Genomic DNA, 16,888 nt, shown 5'->3' on the forward strand with positions numbered 1-16,888 from the left:
CTACATGTGCAATAAATCTCTGTTTTCTGTTTGTTGTGAAAGTGTTGGAAGTGCAACAGCAGGGATCATTCCATTTGAACATAAGGATTACTTCTGTTATTAAAGTCTTCTAGCCAAGAGGGGGAGGTGTTGCTTAGTAACTAAGCAGATACTTGGTGAAATAGCATGTCTTCTGGTTAGCCGTGTAGATATGAGAGAATTGTTCCTCTGTAAATTTGGTTGAATGTCACCCTGCTATAAACAAGGCCTAAAATAAGAGAGGCAAAATCTCTGTTTATTTCTCCTCATATAATTAGAATTTCTTTTCTCTCCTGTCTGTGTTATTTAAGTGACTTTGCTAACAGAAAGTATCTTAAACATTTTGATATTCCAAGACTGAGAAATCAGTGAGGCCCCACAATCAGTAGACAGATATATAGACAGACAAATAATAAACCTTATTAATTTTTATTAGTTCTTTTCTAATGTTCTTTCCAGTTGCTGGCTCTCTCTCGAAGGAGGACTTCTCTATGCTTTTGTTGGACCTGCAGCCGCTGTTGTCTTGGTAAACATTAAAATCACCTATTTTAAGTAACCATGGTAACATAATCACTGACTGGCTAGTATGTTGAGTGTTCTAAATTCTGATATGGAAGTTATGAATGCAAACTTATTTTGCATATACTTTCAGTATCTCAAATACACAGATGATTAAAGGGCGGTTGTCCCTCTTAACACATGTTAAATTTGTGCACTTGTATTTATAAAAGGGATGTATGTGTGCCAATGAGTGGTGTGGCCTGTACAGAGGGGGCGTGGGCTGAGGAGATTTCCGAGAAGCAAATAGAGAGCTTTGGGGGTGCATTTGGCCCCCAGCTAACAAGTTCACCATCCCTGAATTTTGCCCCATGTTTGATTACTGTTGATTATTCTCAACAATTGAACTTTATAAAGGAATACTAAATCAAATTTTTCTCAGCCTGCAGTCCCAGTATGGCTGTGTTAACACAAATTCTTTTGGAACTTCTTGTATGGTTTCTCAGGGCAAGGGGAGGGTAGAATCACCTTGTAGTGAAATTCAGAAAAAGCAAGGATAGAGCATGCAAACTTACATTCTCTCCTCCTTCATTCCTTCAAATTAATAAGCTCTAGTGAAAGTATGAGGGGGAAATTAATTTAAGAAGCTTACAATCACCTACTTGCTTAATACTCACTCCTTCCCCCAGTGCACAAAAACAGAAAACGCTGACTGTGTGTCTATTGATCCTCTGAATATTCTGAATGCAGATCTGCCTCCAATCTTACTAATCCTTTGAAGTGAATTGACTTTGAGCCGAAACTACCATATATTTATTGGCTCTGAAGCACTTTGAAGCCTCAAAGAATCTATATCTCTGCCTGGTTTTGTTTTTTGTAACTAACACAGTGCAGAAGGAACAAGCCATCGAATCTGAAACACTTCAGTAATCCAAGCAAAAGAAAACAATGTCACTTTTCATAATCGCCTTCTTGTCAGAAATGCGCATTTTCCCATCAACTTTGGCTGTATGCCTTAAAAATGATAGCAGTCAAGAAAATAATCTAGGTCATTTGAATGTCATCAGCATCAACCTGCCTGATCAAACTACTTGCCTGTGTCTTCCAATTAATATCAGCCCCTTCCTTTTAAACTCAGACAAGGTTGTGGAAGCACTCCTGTAGTCTAGAGAGGGGGTGGCAAAAGAGAGATCCTCCAGACAATCTATTCATTGAGCACTTATCCTAATTCAGTTGCACAAAGCTTGCACTAAGGTTGTTTGGTGACTGCTGCTTATTGTTCTGATTTGTTTGTGGGAAAGTTATATGACAGTGATAGTTAATTCTAATTTGTTCGTGCAGACTTCCCATCTATCAGTTGTTATCCCACACTTTTTAGTGCATTTCTCCATCACTTTCCTTACCGCAAAAAGTCCCTTATATCACAAACCTAAATGCCTAGTCTAATCCTTTCTGCAAAATAGTGATTGGAGGTGACCATAGATACAGATGTGGAGTTGGATTCTGTGTTGTGCAGAGCAGATGTCAGTGAAGTGGATAAGCCCATTCGAAAGAGAGTGGAAGTGATTTTGTTTTCTAAGTCCCCCTTACCTCTGCAGCTCCAAAAATCAGCTCTGGATTGACAGGGATCCTACACCGCAATGTCTGAAAAGGGACTGGAACCTGCAAAAAAGGAGCAGGAATCGGGGGGGGACACACACTACCTTTTTCCTCTAGGTGGGAGCTTCAGTAGAATCACAGTTCCCTCTACCAAAGGAGCCCTTCCATTCATAGTGGGGCACCTCTGAATCTGATGCATTTATATAAGATATAAGAAGTGGTGCATACCAGCAAAACTATTCCCTTTCACCAGGAATGCCCTGCTATTTCCCTTTTTCTCCCCCCCCCCTTGAATGCCATGCATTTCCCTTTGCCTGTGCTGCACTACACACTTATTATCTTCCCCCCTGCCCTGTCCTTAATTCAGTATCACTTAAAGGGGTGACTGGTTTTTGTTGTTTTTTTTTGTCTGTTTGTTTTATATTTAACAGGTCAACATGGTGATTGGCATTCTGGTGTTTAATAAACTTGTTTCCAGAGATGGAATCCTAGATAAAAAACTCAAACACAGAGCGGGGTAAGCAGAAGTTGGGTTCTTTCCCCCCCAGGCCTACTGAAAATCTGTTACTTATTTTCAATTATTTATTTTGTCTCTATGTATATATTATGTTTACCAAATGTCTATTTATTTGATTGCACTTTGAATCTTTTTTTTCATAGTTTAACAAGCTGTCTAACCAATTTTATTCATCTCCAAAACTGAGGAAATGTGATTGAGCAACAGTAAAATAATAAAACACAAGTACAGTAGTATTAAGTCAGTCAAAAGCCTGAATAATGATTATGCATGTCAAACTCATTGGCTTTCTAAAATATTGGCTTTGTACAGAATGGAGACGCAGACTTATGTAATGCTTTTTAGTTAGAATGTTCCCCTAAAAGATTTCCCAAGGTAATTCCTAAGATAAAATGGGTGGTAGGCAGACCATTTGCTTGTTTGCTTATGTAATACACCACAATAAAGTATCAGAATATAACACCAGGCAAACAAAATATTACTTTGCTAATGGTTAAGGTTTTCTATAAATTGATCCCCTTTTTTGTCTGCGAGAGGAGATTCTTTGCATTGAGTGGGTTCTGTCCATGCAATTGTGAGGCATTTCCTTTCAGACAGGGCCTGGGAGCCTGAGTCCATGAAAAAGCTGGATTCCTGCCAATCTGTTGTTGCTTATCTATTCATTTCCTCTACCCATCCTTTACCATAAGGTCCCATGGCAGGTAACAGCAATTTCAAAATACAATATTACAATCAGTTAAGAGAGTAGTTTAAGCCCTAAATATATATACCATATTTTTCGTCCCATAGGACGCTCCGTCCCATAGGACGCACCTAGTTTTTTGGGGGGGAACCCAAAACTAGGACGCACCTAGTTTTTGGACCCACCAAAAGCAGGTCGGGGAAACCTAACCGGGTCGAGGAACAGCGGGATGGCGGTGCTGCGCCTCCCTGCTGTCCCCCAAGCTTCTGGGACTGGCCGATGTCTGCCCGGCGCGAGGGGCGCTCTGCTTCAGGGCGCCCCGCCCACCGGGCGGCAGGCTGCTATCCGCAGCGTGGGGAGCCCTGCGGGGAACTCCTGCAGGGCTCCCCACACTGCGGATGTCTGTCCGGCGTGCAGGGCGCTCTGCTTCAGGGCGCCCTGCCCGCCGGGCCGCAGGCTGCTATCTGCAGCCTAGACAGCCCTGCTGGAACTCCCGCAGGGCTGCCTAGGCTGCGGATGTCTTCCTGAAGCCTGGAGAGCGAGAGGGGTCGGTGGGCACCGGCCCCTCTCGCTCTCCACGCTTCAGCGAAAGCCTGCATTCGCCCCATAGGACGCACCCAGATTTCCCCTTCATTTTTGGAGGGGGAAAAGTGCGTCCTATAGGGCGAAAAATACGGTACATCTCAGGTGCCAGACACACCACTCGGATAAGGGAATTCTACAACTTAGGGGCTGTCCAGAAGAGGGTCTGGGTGCTAGATTCTGTTACCCCTGCTCTCCCTTCACCACCAAACAGCTGATCATCAATATTTCAGCTTCTTTTATTCAAGCAAGCATACATTCTCATAGATCAGGGTTCATTGATTCGGTGGGGAAGATCTAAACATGGGCTTAACTCTCCCAGTGAGACTTACATGTGCTTAACTCTGACTAGATCCTACTCCATGATATTTCATTATTGATTGTTAATGCTCTATTTAATCTTGATAAGATTGCATCCTTTGAAGAATATTGAATTAGCATGATAAGACTGCTCTGTTAACCAAAGCTATTCTTCAATAGCTGTTTCTCACAGGCAGACTATACCATGACTTGTTGACACGTGATTTGGTCCCACTTATGTCCCCTCACAAATACCAATATGTATGTATAGCCATTAGTTGAATCAGATGAAGGAGGTTCTAGGCCATGCAAACTTGTCAATCTTAAGACACCACAGGTTATGATTGTTGAAGTTATCCTCTAGATAAGGCTACGTGAATCAGCAGCCATAAAGCAGCTGTTGCCAATTTCACATTGCAAAATCGGTGTCAAGGGGTTCTATGCATTTTCATTCAAGGAATGTAACAAACGGTTATGGAATATTATAACATACCTTAAGGTGGTAAGATCCAGACTCATATGCTTTCACATAATCATCTCCTCTTTAAGACTGCTTGATCCAAGTTTCAGAAACAAGCAATTCTTTGCAGTACTGTTCTCAACTTTTTTTAAAAAAAATGTTCACTTAGAATACTTGTACCCCACTTTACAGCTTCAAGAGGCCAAAAGTTCTCCAAATAAAAATCACTCTTTACTCCGGTACAGGAACAGAAATTGCATGATGTCTGTATGGAACCCAGAATTATTCCTACAGTGAGGTGTATCTGACAAAGTCATACTCAGAGTGGAATAAAAAAATCATGGAATCATAGAATTGTAGAGTTGGAAGGGATCCTGAGGTTCATCTAGCCCAACCCCCTGGCAATGCAGGAATCTCAACTAAAGTATCCATGACAGATGGCCACCCAACTTTTGCTTAAAAATGTAGGAGAGTCCAGTGAAGGGAGTCCATTGCACTATCAAACAACTCTTACAGTTAAAAAGTTCTTCCTAATGTTTAGTTGGAGTGTCCTTTCTTGTAACCTGAAGACATTGGTTCAGGTCATACCCTCCAGAGCAGGAGAAAACAAGCTTGCTCCATCTCACATGTGACAGCCCTTTAGATAATTTGACAACAGCTATCATATCCTGTCAGCCTCTTTTTTTCCAAGCTAAATATATCCATCACCCTCAACTGTTCCTCATAAAGCTTGGTTTCCAGACCCACAGTTTTGAATCTTCCCAGCAAATGCTGACTCTGAGCTAAGGCTAACCTCCATTCTCAGGGACTATGTTATCCCCCAGACAATTTTCAATTATTTTTATTGTGTATTTGATTTTTCTTGTATGCTGTTTTATGGGCCTTTCACCAAAAAGCAACATGAAAAAAACACATTAACATAACATTCTCATTTCCAAGAACCTGTTTGTGCAAAATAAAATGAAACTTCAACATAGTTATATAGATTTTCGTGTTTATATGGATTTTGGCTACAGTATTTACATCTATATTTTTGACAGAATGTAAAACAAAAAACAAAAACTGAGCTCCATCTTTCAAGCAAGCTGATCCCTCTTGCCATATTCCTCAAAATAGCTGAGCCATTACTCCAAGAGTCCTTAGCCTTTTGGATTCTGGGAACGCATTTGAAAATCTAAGAAACTGTTATTGGCACCAAAATAATCTGGTGATGAGCAAAACTACCAACACTACCACAACCAAGGAACGCTCCAAAGGCCTACACACATTGCAAAACAAATGAAATGGAGAAAGCAGCAGGCAACAGCTTCCCTTGAAATTGGCAAAACACCTCTCAGCCAAACAAAATACAAGGATGCAAAACACACACATGCACCAAATAAACAGGAAAACCAAAAACGCACAAGGAAACAAAGCAGATAAAACACCCCTACTTGGGACCCTGAGGCATTTTGAGGAGAAGGAGATAGAGGACAGAGTGACTGCAAGCCTGCAGTTCCCTGTCCAGCCAGCTCAATACTACCCAAAGTTAATAAAAAGCGTGAAGCATCTTGCAATTTTAAAAATAAAAAATGGAAGGAGCAGCAGGGCCTTGCAAAAGACCAAGGGGGTGTCTGAGGCTGCCATGGTGCCCACATCCATCACATTAGGGACCCCAGGGCTCAAGGTGGTCACTCTATTTTTTTTATCTATTGCTTATTCCAATAGTAAATTCCATTTTATAGGATGAGTTGTTTGGTACATGTAAGCTTTCACAGGCAGATGGTGTGAGGGGGTGGGGTGAGTAATAAGATTTTTCTCTTCATTTTATAAAAATCCAGGGTGACAGCCAATATTACACGAGCAGACTTCACTTGCACAGCAAGACTCCTCCTTCCTCTCCTTTTGCCCCGAATCCTCCTGCGCCCTGCCCCATATCTAATCTGCAGGTTCTGAAAACCTTCCTGAGAATATTGGGGGGGGCATATGTAGAGCTTCAGCAGGGAGCAGAATCCATTTTGCCAATGGAGTCTGTTCTGCTGTTGGACAGACACCCATGGATTTCATCTGCAGCAATTTCTGCCAGTCAATGAAAACCGTTCCACTACATATTACTTTTTGCATTTAATACACTTAATAAAGTAATGCATCACTCTCTTAATCAAAGAAGAAAAAACATACACAAAGAAGTTTACTACAGTGAAATAATGTGATCATAAAATATTGTATAACTAATAAAACATATCCGTAAAATGATAAAAACATTATTGAGTGACCTTGCACCAGCTACTCTCTCTCAGATCTATTTCACAGGGATATTGCAAATTATAAAACAGGGAGAGGGAGAACCACACAGGCCACCTTTAGCTCCTTGGATAGAAATGTAAACATAAAGTAAAAATAATCATTACAGTAGGAGAATAATTGAAAACTGGCATCAGCAGTCAGGGAAACGCTTGGGGAAACATGCCTGTTTTTAATGAGCAATGGAAGCGCATCACTGCTGGTGCCTGCCATATTTCAGAGGTAACCTGGTCTGGAGCTGTTAGGACTTCAGATGTTAATAGCAGGACCTTAAGCCTAGCTTGATAGCTAACTGGCAGCCAGCCTGTACTTAGATGGCACTGAAACTGTTAGGATGGATGAAAGGCTGGAAATAGCCAGGCAATTCAGTTGTTATAATTTATGGGGCAAGAAAACTGAACCAGTTGTTCGATGTTGTGATACAGTGTGTTGTACAAACAAACAAACATATACTGTACACACATATATTCACCTTAATGCTTGTGTACTGTGTTTTATTAAAATGTTGTTTTTCAAGCCTGAAATAATACTTTCATTAAATTCCATACATTTCAAACCCTGTATCCAGACCAGCCTCTGGCAAAAATTTAGAGTAAGCTAAGAAGGAGCTTATTCTATATTGTTTTAAAGCTCCTTCAACCTTTCACCCAATGTCATAGTGCACATTGACTGAGCCATCTGAGTGTGTGGTCATTTTCCAACTTCGTTCACCTCTTAATTAATTAGAGGTATGCACACGCTGCCCTGGCAATTTGTCTTTCTCTTGCATTCTGAGCAAATAAATGATCATGAGCATTTTGGTCTTCTTAAAGGTCTGAATAGAGGGATCTCACCTTGTGTGTCCTACACTAGCACGTGCTTGTTTACTTCAGTGTTATTAAGTGACATTTATCTCTGGACACTGTGGGGGCCTTAAAAAAAACACGACTTAAATGAAAGAACTAGCCCTTGCATGAAATGAAACTTCCCTCCCCCAAATAACATTACTTTTTAATTTAAAAATTGTAAAACAATGTATGATTCAAATAGAGCTTTGTAAATTCTGAATAAGTCTACCTGCTATTTTATTTTCTTGCATGACATCATATTTAAAAAGCTAAATTTCAGTCGCGACTTTTTTTGGTGACAAAAAATTCAATATTTTGTTCTTTTTTGTGGGTGTTCTGTTTGTTTGCAGTCAGATGAGTGAGCCTCATAGCGGTTTGACGCTCAAATGTGCCAAGTGTGGAGTAGTTTCAACAACAGCTTTGTCAGCCACCACCGCCAGTAATGCCATGTTAGTCCTAATCATTTACATCTTCTTGTTACAAATCTTATACAGTGCATGTGGGGGGGCGGGTTTGCTACAGTGATGAAAAACTATGATAACTAATGCTGAATATAGTTAATTTAAAGGAAAAGAAATGGCAACCACACTTTTTAATTCAACTGGAGTAACATGTAGAAAATAAAATATCAATCTTTATAGATCTCTAAATATTTGTCATTGGTCTTCACATTAACTAACAAGTTGCCACCCTTAAATATGTTATCTATACATTTGCATATATATATGTGAAGAGAGGGTTGTATTGTCCACTCATGGTTCTACAGCGTCACTGTTGTTGCTCTTTTCCTTCCTCTTTGTCACTTTCTAGGGCATCCCTTTGGAGTTCCTGCGTTGTGTTGCCTCTCCTGGCTCTGACTTGGATGTCTGCAGTTCTGGCGATGACTGACAAGAGATCGATATTATTTCAGATACTCTTTGCTGTGTTTGATTCATTGCAGGGCTTCGTCATTGTCATGGTCCACTGCATTCTCCGAAGGGAGGTAAGGAAACCACTTCCCGATGGCATTTGTCATGTGCCGCTGTGAAATTTTACAGCAATACCAAATGCTCCACAGAAATTCAGTTGTATATCAAGGAAAAATCTGGGATCAAAAGCAGGGCAATTGAGCAATGTTCTTTTGTGACAAACAGATGTGACAGCCTATTGAGGAAAAAAGCCACCATGCATAGCTACAAAGAACCAGTGGACTGAATGAAAAGTCAAAGTGGAGATTGGGCAGAGCTAAAGTCTAGAGAAACCTAATTGATTTCAGATGCAAATGTGGCAAAAAAAGAAAAAAAAGCCCAATAGCCCAACAAATTAAAGGTTTCCTTTTCTGCCTTTTTCTATCTCCAAGAGGTCTTCTGTGACTCTGACATTTACAACCTTCTGGTATTTCAACCAACAATAGCAAATGGCTTCAGAATCTGGATCAGACCATTTGGTAATCACAAGATCCTTCCCCACTTGAGTTCCTTCCAGCTCCCATATAACATGCATCTGTACCACTTGTGCAGAGCAGAATCATTGAGCATGAGCCAACTGAAATCCGGGATCCTCGTAATGGATCTGTCCTGGAAACCTTATGTGATTAAACCAATGCTAATAAAATATTACACTGAAAGGCTTACCTAAGGGTTTGACTCACCATCAAAGATGGTTATCTAAAGAAACATGGATTTCATAATGCATTTTTAAACTGTAGACTGGAAAATAGTCCATTTCCTCTCATTCTCGGCAACAGACATTTTAGTACATGAAAACGGAGAAACATATATAGGTGTGGTGAATAAATGAACTGGCAACTTCAGTTTCTATAAAAAGTTTCAAATGATATCAGTGCCGACGTGAAAGCAGCTGTAGTTGGAGTTTTTTATATGTCTTAGAATGTGTCTTACTAAATCTCATCACGCTGTCCAGAAGAATTCCCCGTAATTACTTGAGTCTGCTTCAAGGGATGCTCTAGGACTGGAAAAAACCCAGGGAGGCTTCAGATACAATCTGAAGCTTCTCACAATGTTGATTTCAAAATGTTGCACAGTAAACCCACAAAATGAAGACAAGCACCACCAACCAAGTCCATTACACTGGTACCTTGGGTTACAGACGCTTCAGGTTACAGACTCCTCTAACCCAGAAACAGTACCTCGGGTTAAGAACTTTGCTTCAGGATGAGAATAGAAATCATGCGGCGGAGGTGCGGTGGCAGCAGGAGGCCCCATTAGCTAAAGTGGTACCTCAGGTTAAGACAGTTTCAGGTTAAAAATGGACCCTCAGAACAAATTAAGTTCTTAACCCAGGGTACCACTTCTTCTTCTTCTTCTTCTTCTTCTTCTTTCTTCTTCTTCTTCTTAATTTGTACCTCACCCATCCGACTGGGTTGCCCCAGCCACTTTGGGCAGCTTCCAGAATATATAAAAACACAGTAAAACATTAAACCTTAAAAAACTTCCCTAAACAGGGCTGCCTTCAGATGCTTCATAAATGTTATATAATTACTCATCTCCCTGACATATGATGGGAGGGTATTCCACAGGATGGGCGCAACTACCGAGAAGGCCTTCTGCCTGGTTCCCTCTAGCTTCACTTCTCACAGTGTGGAAACCACCAGAAGGCCCTCGGTGCTGAATGATGGGGGTGGAGACACTCCTTCAGGGGTACTGGGCCGAGGCTGTTTAAAGCTTTAAAGGTCAGCACCAACACTTTGAATTGTGCTTGGAAATGTACTGGGAGCCAATGTAGGTCTTTCAGGACCGGTATTATATGGTCTTGGTGGCTGCTCCCAGTCACCAGTCTAGCCGCTGCATTCTGGCTTAATTATACTTTCTGAGTCACCTTCAAAGGTAGAACGCACTGCAGTAGTCCAAGCAGGAAATAACCAGTGCATGTGCCACCGACATCTGGAGGGCTGGGAGTCCTCCACACCTGATGTAAATGATAGCATGGCTACTATCTCAAGTAGGCAGAAGTAGACATTATTCATATTTCAGTACAAGTGTAAAACCACAAGTCATGAATCCTTAATTACCAGGTTTTGAATTCAGCAATTTGTTAAACATGTTTTATTGAGATAGGTGATAGATATGGTGTGTGTGTGTGTGTTCAGATCCTAATTTGAATTATGTCAAAACCTAAAGATTGGCAATAAAGTGAGAAAAAAAACCTTATTTATTTTCTCCTTTTCCTGGGTTCTTAATTATTGGGATATATATCTGTATCTGTATCTTTTTAACCCGTGCCTAGCATTTAAAGCTATACTACCACCCCATATCTAAACTGCAGAGACTAAAAATAAAAAATAAAAATAGAGGACACGTGAGGAGAGAGGGCAAGTTATAAGAGCTTTGAATTGGTTACTGTTGCTAAGGAAACCACTTCCTTGGTACCCGCACGTTCAGCACATCTGTCTCTCTTGCTGTGTCTGGCTCTGAGAGAAGCTTGCAGCTTCATGTCAGAGGGTAAGAGAAAAACCTGAAGAAACTGCTTTAAAAGAATATACCTTGAGCACTGAATATCAGAAAAGCCAGAGGAGCTACAGAGAAGAATTTAATAGGATCTCACATTCAATTGTTTTGCAGCGTGCTCAAATAATGGAGATCACCCACAGGATGGGAGCCGTCGTTTGCTTGCTCTTGGCATTTGGCAAAAGCTAGCAAACAAACAGTACCAGTCTGAAGTGTTCTCCATCTGGCTGGCCTTACAAAGCATGCATTAAATTTATCACCGGGTTTGCAGCGTTGGGGGTGCTCTTGGGCCTGTCAGTGGTTACACATGCCATTTGTGTCTCCTGGCATCTGAGGTATGGGCAGGGAGGCACACGCTTGTGTGCTGTGCATTAACCCAATGGTGGTACCATTTTATGTATTTGCTTCAGTCCTGTCAACTGTACTGCATCATCCAAAGATGGCATCCTAAACACTACTATGTGACAACTGAAGCATTGCTATTATTGCTTTTTAATAGTTTTGTCTATATTTTAAAGAGGTGTGCTGAATTCTTGGCATCTTTCACCAGGTTCAAGATGCGTTTAGATGCCGTTTAAGAAACTGCCAGGATCCAATCAATGCAGATTCTTCAAGTTCATTTCCTAATGGACACGCTCAAATCATGGTTAGTTTTTATTGCTCCTTGCCTGCTATTTCCAGTTGGCTCTTGTGGGCAAAAATGAACATTTCAATAGTGTACAGGGTTTGGTTGTTCAAGGTGCCCCACAAGCATAAGTTTGCCTTCATTATTCCATTTATTTAATTATATTTCGTAAATAGAACGCCTTCTCTCTTTTGAAATCCAGCTGGCACCGGTATCGGTTGGATTTCAGCATCAGCTAAAAAAAATATATTTCTTTAGCCATGCTTTTAGTGATGTGGGGTCTTGATGTATTTAGTCACTGACTGGTATATGGAGGAGGAGTTGTAATATATATTCGCTTTATATTGTTCTAATGTTTATTGTATCTGTCAGATTATCATGTTGATTTTATATTTATTTATTACATTTATTTCTGACCTTGCCACCAAGGAGCTCAGTGTGGTGTATATAGTTCTCCTCACAACAACCCTGTGAGGTAGGTTAGGCTAAGAGTGAGTCACTAACCCAACGTCAGCCCGTGAGCTTCATGGCCGAGTGAGGATTTGAACCCTGGTCTCCCAGGTCCTTGTCCAACACTCTAGCTTCTATGTCAATGAAGATGGAATGGGAATAAAGACACACACACACACACACACACACACACACACACACACAAATATACAGTACAAAATACACACTTATACATACACTATGAACACCTTTTCTCACACATATAGTCTAGTTGCCACTTTTCCTGCATGGAATTATAATTTCTGAGAAAGAATGCTAGGGTCATGTAGGGTTAAAAATAGTAATAAAACATAACTATTTGCATAGTGCATTTCAAATGTTCAGAAGTGCTTCGTGTACATTATCGCAGTAATCCTTACAACAGGCACCTAAGAAGGGTAAGACGCAACAGAATACGGAGCAGACTCTGCTGCTTCAGAGACACAGGGCTAGAACCAATGAGCAGAACTTGCAAGAGAGCAGACTTTGGCTCGATGATAGGGAAAATTATCTAATGGTAAGAGCTGTTTTAAGAGTGGTACAGGCTGCCTTGGGAGATGGTTGCCTCTCCTCCACCGGAGGTGTTTAAGCAGCGGCTGTAGAGCCATCTGTCAAGGATGCTGTCATTGCAAGATTCCTGCACTGAGAGAGGTGACCTCCAAGGTACCTTCCAACTCTAAAATTATATGATATATGAGTCTATAGAACAATATTATACTTCCCATATTGCAGTCTAGGGGGTGAGAGTGGGTTTCTTAAGGCAAGCTCGTGCCAGAGGTAAAATTGCTAGCTCAGATGCTGGCCATTATGCTATACCATAACCGTTTTTGAAATGGTAGTGACTTTGGCAGAATTCACTTATCCTTCTATCCTGCCTTTCTCAGAAGCTCGATGTGGAATTTGGGAATTACACTGTGATTGATGCAAGGGACTAGAAGAAATGAGTATACAGATGGTCTTCTGCATAGTCATCTGAATGGCATATGGCAGAAAGGAACTTAGTGAATCCCAGCAGCTCCCTTAGAATTCCACACTAATACTAGGGAAATTGCTTTAACTAAGCTCTGCATAATAGCCCACTGCATGTACACACAGCAAATGCGCAGTAGAACACTTGGAGCACTCTGGAAGGCTCTTCTTGCAAAGAGCAAATTAATGCCCTTGAAAATGTTACAAAACGGTAGCTGTGAAATGTTCAGCTGTATATTTATGTGTACTGTGTTAAGTGTGGAAGTGTTTTTTTTTTTTTAATGTGGAAACTCATCAAAGCCACCTGCCTCAACAGAAAGCTTGGAAGCTTTATAGAGCTGATTCTTTTCGTTATGCAAATATAGGATTGCAGGGAGATATTTAAGTAAGAGTTTTCCTGTGGCATACTCAACAGCAGCATGCCTTCTTCTGAATTCTTTAATTTGGACTAAAATATTCCTTGATGTATCCCTACACTTGATGTAAATAGAGCCATCAGTCCAAGGGGCTACATTGTTGAAATGATGATTAAGTGAAGTTAGCCCATTGTTGAGTTTGAGAACACACTAGCACAGAAAGTGCAGGATCCAACGTAGCAGTGTGGCAATCATTCAATCTGTCCAATGATTTTTTGCTTGCACAAGAGAAATTTCCCCCCCTCTCCCTTGTCCAACATGCCCCTAGATTTGTTATAGGGGTTTCCCTAAACCTCTAGAGCAGTGGTTCGCAATTAGCTAAGTACTGCAGGCCCCCTGTTTTTCAAATGCCAAACCCTGAACACCCTACTTTGAAAATTTTGATATCTTTATGGTAGCTTTTGTTATATGAATGGTGCCACGGATGTTGATGAGTGGCAATGCTTGTCTTAATAAACTTTTATTTGTTATTGTTACAGACAGATTTTGAAAAAGATGTGGACATTGCCTGTCGATCAGGTAAGGCTATCAGATCACCATGTGAATGTAGGAAGATCAGATAAAAATTTACTTTGTTAGTGTAACTGAAGTGTCAGATATGCATTTAGACAAGACTTTTTCTACCAAAAAGACCATTTTACCAATATGGAGGTAGAAATTGCTTTACAGGATATAAATATTTGATGCCATGGCCAGAAATGTATTTTGCTATGCACCAGGAATATGACAAAATGTGCAAGACAGTGCAGGCACAGTGTTCTGAAAATTCAGTCTCTAGTAATCTTCATGAGTGTGGCCAAAGAAGCCAGGGTACAGGAAGAGGCTAATAAATGTCTAATCCTTATGTGCAACAGGCTTGAGAAACAGCTCCTTGTAAGCTGTTGAGTCTGCACGCACCAGAGCTCTTGCATCTGCAAGCATTCACTGGACTGGGGTAATTATATGCAGCCAGACTATCATGTAAGAAGCCTTTGAAAAGCTGCTTGTAATAGGAATAGCAATTAAACAAGCATACACAACCTTACTATCGGCCCCCCTCCCCAAAAAAACATGTTCTCTAAATATACAATTAATACTATACCAGATTAAAGTGCATTTATCGTTCTTCTGAATTAAATGCAAATTGCCATCAATGAATTCAAAAAAATCTGAATTTTAAATGGTTCAGAGTTTCTTTCTGATTGTGCTAGCTAAAAAAGGGTTCATGATCAGCAGTTTGCTTTGGCAACTGCAAACAAAATGTTGTTTAAGAGCGCTTAAGAACGGGAATGGGATATTCCTCGGTTCTAATCCTGGGCTCTGCTGTGCCACCAAATAGTCATCAGGCTACAGATTTTTTCAGTCACTGGGTTCATTCCAATTCTAGTCCTACTCAAGAGTAGATCCATTGAAATTAATGGACCTAACTAAATCATTGCATTAATTTCAATGGGTCTACTCTGCATAGGACTAGTACGGGATATGGTAAAATGTCCTAGAGTAACACTGGAAACAGTACATTAACGCTAGCTATGCACCATGATGCCTGTTTAGAACTGCATTGCCTCATCTGAATATAATCAGTTGTCATAATGCCTTTATCATCCTTCCTTAATACTTTAATGGTCCTGTGATTTTTAGGTGTGGCCTTTAAGAACATGAGCACCCAGGTCAGCTCCCTAATGACAGGGGGAATGTGGTATTGCTCTCCAGAGCATTCATGATTAGAAACTGAACAAGAAAAAGATGCCTTGCAGAAGAAGATAGGGCAGACATGACTGGACTTTGCCTTGAAAAAATAAGACATTAATTTATTTTTTAAAATAAATGAGAGTCTTAATAAGAAGTGTGTGCTTAGAAATAGTGTAATGACCACTTTAACATTTGCTAAAATGTATTTTCTCATTTTCTGTTAAGTACTGCATTGTTAGGAGATTTGAATTGGCCTTGCCTCTTCCATACGTATCCTTGCTTCAAGGCCAATATTGCAAGGCCAATATTGATTGAAAGTGGAAAGGCAATCACATCTGTCTTAATTAAAAAGGCTGTCTTGATGTATATTACCTGGATAGTGTGACATGTGTTATAATATCTGGGCGTGTGTTATCCAAAACAGAAACAATTGTAAATTGTCCCCTTCACATTCATCAGATTAATACTAATTTGGTTAGCAGAGAAGGGGTGATAACCCTCTTCCTCAGCTGAACTGCACAGATCAGCTAAGAAAGGAGGTCTGAGTGCCTGTGTGGGTATCTTCTGGGTGCATGCAAGCCTGTGTGCAAGAGTGCAGGGTGGCTACACCCACTTTGGGCCATGTCCCCCACTGGTACACAGCCCATGAGGGTTAGCGTAGGGTGAATGCAGTCCCCGGGCCAGGAAAAAACAGCCACTCCTGCCCTAAATTAAATGGGGATGATGACATATTTGCAACCAGAGTGAGAACTCTACCTGCAGGACCTTTTGAAAACTTGTGGCCCTGCTCTCTCATTCACAGTTCTCCATAAGGATATTGGACCCTGCAGAGCAGCTACAATAACAGGAACCCTTTCTAGAATTTCACTGAACGATGACGAAGAGGAGAAACCTGCCAACCCCGAAGGAATGAGCTACTCAACGTTGCCTGGGAATATAATTTCTAAAGTTATCATTCAGCAGTCTGGAGGCATGCATATGCCCATGAGCATGAGTGAGCTGGCCAATCAGTGTCTGAAAAAAGACAACACAGAGCTGCGGCGGACTGTGTATTTATGTACTGATGACAACCTGAGAGGTGCAGATATGGACATAGTCCACCCTCAGGACCGAATGATGGAGAGTGACTATATAGTCATGCCCAGAGGCTCAGTGAATGCACAGACATCTCTAAAGGATGACAGCAAATTGAATCTAGGCATGGAGACCTTGCCTCATGAAAGGCTATTGCACTACAAAGTTAATCCTGAGTTTAGTATGAACCCCAATGTAATGGACCAGTTCAGTATGAATTTAGATCAACACCTCCCTACCCAGGAACACATGCAGAACTTGCCTTTTGAACCTCGCACAGCAGTAAAGAATTTCATGGCTTCAGAGATGGATGATAGCACAGGACTAGCAAGAAGTGAAACCGGATCAACCATATCAATGAGTTCTCTGGAGGTCAGTCATATAAAAACTTAAGTGTATGCATCGTGCTGTTCTAGGTGTGTTGGATGTAGG

The 16,888-nt window shown here is 40.9% G+C and overlaps 1 protein-coding gene and 1 long non-coding RNA gene across 7 annotated transcripts in view; one reads left to right on the plus strand and one right to left on the minus strand.

Annotated features, from left to right (window-relative positions):
- The window catches only part of ADGRB3 (adhesion G protein-coupled receptor B3), a 437,944-nt gene that overhangs the window by 396,108 nt on the left and 24,948 nt on the right, over positions 1 to 16,888 (plus strand). For 4 of the 5 annotated variants that reach the window (XM_083607031.1, XM_083607027.1, XM_083607029.1 and 1 more), the window contains 7 exons: positions 478 to 544; positions 2,547 to 2,632; positions 8,117 to 8,215; positions 8,577 to 8,748; positions 11,763 to 11,858; positions 14,191 to 14,230; positions 16,185 to 16,828. In XM_083607031.1, coding sequence (XP_083463157.1) covers positions 478 to 544; positions 2,547 to 2,632; positions 8,117 to 8,215; positions 8,577 to 8,748; positions 11,763 to 11,858; positions 14,191 to 14,230; positions 16,185 to 16,828 — 1,204 coding nt within the window. The remainder of the gene's footprint in view (positions 1 to 477; positions 545 to 2,546; positions 2,633 to 8,116; positions 8,216 to 8,576; positions 8,749 to 11,762; positions 11,859 to 14,190; positions 14,231 to 16,184; positions 16,829 to 16,888) is intronic. The other variant, XM_083607028.1, reaches the window with a different exon arrangement.
- LOC310759874 overlaps positions 1 to 16,888 on the minus strand; it is a 98,501-nt gene that overhangs the window by 9,684 nt on the left and 71,929 nt on the right. The gene's annotated exons all lie outside the window — the stretch shown is intronic.

This window comes from Podarcis filfolensis, assembly GCF_964270895.1.
Source record: "Podarcis filfolensis genome assembly, chromosome: 3".
Lineage (NCBI taxonomy): Eukaryota > Metazoa > Chordata > Lepidosauria > Squamata > Lacertidae > Podarcis > Podarcis filfolensis.